The 3,722-nt window shown below is 31.8% G+C and overlaps 1 protein-coding gene across 2 annotated transcripts in view; it reads left to right on the forward strand.

Annotated features, from left to right (window-relative positions):
* Positions 1-2,601: 2,601 nt before the first annotated feature.
* Positions 2,602-3,722, forward strand: part of wdfy2 (WD repeat and FYVE domain containing 2) — a 9,849-nt gene continuing 8,728 nt past the window's right edge. Inside the window, exon 1 of one of the 2 annotated variants that reach the window (XM_060875652.1) lies at positions 2,602-2,848. In XM_060875652.1, coding sequence (XP_060731635.1) covers positions 2,709-2,848 — 140 coding nt within the window. In that variant the 5' untranslated portion in view covers positions 2,602-2,708. The remainder of the gene's footprint in view (positions 2,849-3,722) is intronic. The other variant, XM_060875651.1, reaches the window with a different exon arrangement.

Genomic DNA, 3,722 nt, shown 5'->3' on the forward strand with positions numbered 1-3,722 from the left:
CTGTACCTTTTGTTTGGATAGGAAGTATAGATTAGTTAGGGTGTCATCGACGCTTAAACGCTTGAACCCCGGGAAATGCTGCTTGCAGCTTTAATTATTATTATTATTATTATTATTATTATTATTATTATTATTATTATTATTATTATTATTATTATGTTGGCTTATTAATGTTAGAAGCCAACATTCTGTTTTCCTATTTAATCTTATTAATTATTATTTTTTAAATTATTATTTATGAATTACTACATATATATATATATATGTAACAACCTTTTAAACATTTATTCTGTCTTATTCATGAATAAATGTTTAAAAGGTTGTTGTTTATTGTCACCCATTTGTTGTGATTAATGTTACTATAAAGGTTTATAAAGGGCTGTGATTTTTCCCTACACAGTGCTGAAGTCACTAGTTATTATATAAGGAGTGTAACATTAGGTATCAGGTATCAGGTATCAGGTATCTTGTGCCAGACACAGGAACAGTTTATTTCCCCAGACAATCACCCTGATTAACACCTCACCATCATTATATTCACTGCTTCATATCTATAAGTGCTGCATTATCAGGACTGTCAGTCATCACATCATCTGTATATATTACACACTACTGCTGCTGTATATTGTACTAAAGTATAATATTACACAATACTGTTATTTACACTCTCACACTTTATGTACATAACTGATCATATTCTATATTCATATTTAATACTCATTCTGTCTATATTGTATCTCATCATCTGTATTGTCTTGTATAGTATAGTGTTATTTATGTGTGTATTGTATAGTATAGTGTTATTTATGTGTGTATTGTATAGTATAGTGCTATTTATGTGTGTATTGTATAGTATAGTGTTATTTATGTGTGTATTGTATAGTATAGTGTTATTTATGTGTGTATTGTATAGTATAGTGTTATTTATTTGTGTATTGTGTAGTATAGTGTTATTTATGTGTGTATTGTATAGTATAGTGTTATTTATGTGTGTATTGTATAGTATAGTGTTATTTATGTGTGTATTGTATAGTATAGTGTTATTTATGTGTGTATTGTATAGTATAGTGTTATTTATGTGTGTATTGTATAGTATAGTGTTATTTATGTGTGTATTGTATAGTATAGTGTTATTTATGTGTGTATTGTATAGTATAGTGTTATTTATGTGTGTATTGTATAGTATAGTGTTATTTATGTGTATATTGTATAGTATAGTGTTATTTATGTGTGTATTGTGTAGTATAGTGTTATTTATGTGTGTATTGTGTAGTATAGTGTTATTTATGTGTGTATTGTATAGTATAGTGTTATTTATGTGTGTATTGTATAGTATAGTGTTATTTATGTGTGTATTGTATAGTATAGTGTTATTTATGTGTGTATTGTATAGTATAGTGTTATTTATGTGTGTATTGTATAGTATAGTGTTATTTATGTGTGTATTGTATAGTATAGTGTTATTTATGTGTGTATTGTATAGTATAGTGTTATTTATGTGTGTATTGTATAGTATAGTGTTATTTATGTGTGTATTGTATAGTATAGTGTTATTTATGTGTGTATTGTATAGTATAGTGTTATTTATGTGTGTATTGTATAGTATAGTGTTATTTATGTGTGTATTGTGTAGTATAGTGTTATTTATGTGTGTATTGTGTAGTATAGTGTTATTTATGTGTGTATTGTATAGTATAGTGTTATTTATGTGTGTATTGTATAGTATAGTGTTATTTATGTGTGTATTGTATAGTATAGTGTTATTTATGTGTGTATTGTATAGTATAGTGTTATTTATGTGTGTATTGTATAGTATAGTGTTATTTATGTGTGTATTGTATAGTATAGTGTTATTTATGTGTGTATTGTATAGTATAGTGTTATTTATGTGTGTATTGTATAGTATAGTGTTATTTATGTGTGTATTGTATAGTATAGTGTTATTTATGTGTGTATTGTATAGTATAGTGTTATTTATGTGTGTATTGTATAGTATAGTGTTATTTATGTGTGTATTGTATAGTATAGTGTTATTTATGTGTGTATTGTATAGTATAGTGTTATTTATGTCTGTATTGTATAGTATAGTGTTATTTATTTGTGTATTGTGTAGTACAGTGTTATTTATGTCTGTATTGTATAGTATAGTGTTATTTATGTCTGTATTGTATAGTATAGTGTTATTTATGTCTGTATTGTATAGTATAGTGTTATTTATGTCTGTATTGTATAGTATAGTGTTATTTATGTATGTATTGTATATTATAGTGTTATTTATTTGTGTATTGTGTAGTACAGTGTTATTTATGTCTGTATTGTATAGTATAGTGTTATTTATGTGTGTATTGTATAGTATAGTGTTATTTATGTGTGTATTGTATAGTATAGTGTTATTTATGTGTGTATTGTATAGTATAGTGTTATTTATGTCTGTACTTTTGAGAGTCACAAACAGCTGGATCCAAATTCCTTGTGTGTGTAAACATCAACAGGCCAATAAACCTGATTCTGATTCCGATCCCAGTGTGTGAGTGTTCTAGGGTGTAGTGTGTAAGTGTGCGGATTGGGACACGTCCCCGTGGGCGGAGCCTCAGCTCAGACGCGCGCACACACACACACACACACACACACACACACACAGTTCTGCTGCACACGGTGTGTTGTGTTATGGTTCCTAAGTAGAAGAGAGAATTAAACGCTTGTGGCTGATGGCGGCTGAAGCCCAGTGTCGTCCCCCACAGGACCGGAAGCCCGTCCTGATCAGTAAGCTGGAGTCGGTACAGGATGTAGTGAACACGGCTGTGATCATCCCTAAGGAGGACGGAGTGATCAGTGCGTCACAGGACAGGTGAGAGTCATCATGTGTCACTGCAGGTTGTACCTGTCGCTCACGTGACCTAAAGATCAACGGATCGATCGAGACAAATGAACCGATTCTCCTAAACGATTCATACCGATTCAGGGCTACAACACGTAACGATTCTTATTCGTTGTAAACATTTAAAGGTGCAGTTGTCCATTTTTGTAATCCTTTAATGTACAGATGTGCAGTGGATTAAATCTCAGTCTTATTGTATGTGTGAGTTAAACTGTACAGACCTGTAGTTCTGGTCCAGAATGATGTGGTTCCAGGTTCCAGGACTGTCACCTACTGCAGCTCTGACACTGGAGACTCCTTACATTAATGTTCGATAAAAGTGTCAGTCAGTTCACAATAGCAATGATTTGTATTGTAGCAATTTGTATTTTTTTGTTTATAGATTATAAGATTATATATTTTACACTAACACGTGTGAACGAGTGATTTGGAATAACTGCATGAGATAGAACTTATTTCCCCAAAAAGTTTTCCTTCCCTACACAGTTTGTGTACAGACGTGTGACTGGACAGTCACTTCCTGCCACTTCATCACCATCATCAGCATCATCATCACCACTAGTGTTTGTTTCATCATCGTCGGTCCCAAACCACACCCTGTACTCTATCAACTCCTCTGTGACCTTTACAGAATGCCCCACTGCATTATGGACTCATTTGGATTACTCATATCATCATAGTGCATTGTGGGATTTTAGAAGAAACGAAACTTCAGAACATGCTGATGTTACAGACTCAGAGTCTGTAGCAACACAATCGTGCTAAAGAAACCTTCTGACCAATCAGATTCAAGTATAGAAGAAGAATAGAACGGGGGCACAGAAGCCTTTATTATCGCCACATA

The sequence above is a fragment of the Tachysurus vachellii genome, chromosome 8 (assembly GCF_030014155.1).
Source record: "Tachysurus vachellii isolate PV-2020 chromosome 8, HZAU_Pvac_v1, whole genome shotgun sequence".
NCBI classification, from domain to species: Eukaryota; Metazoa; Chordata; class Actinopteri; order Siluriformes; family Bagridae; genus Tachysurus; species Tachysurus vachellii.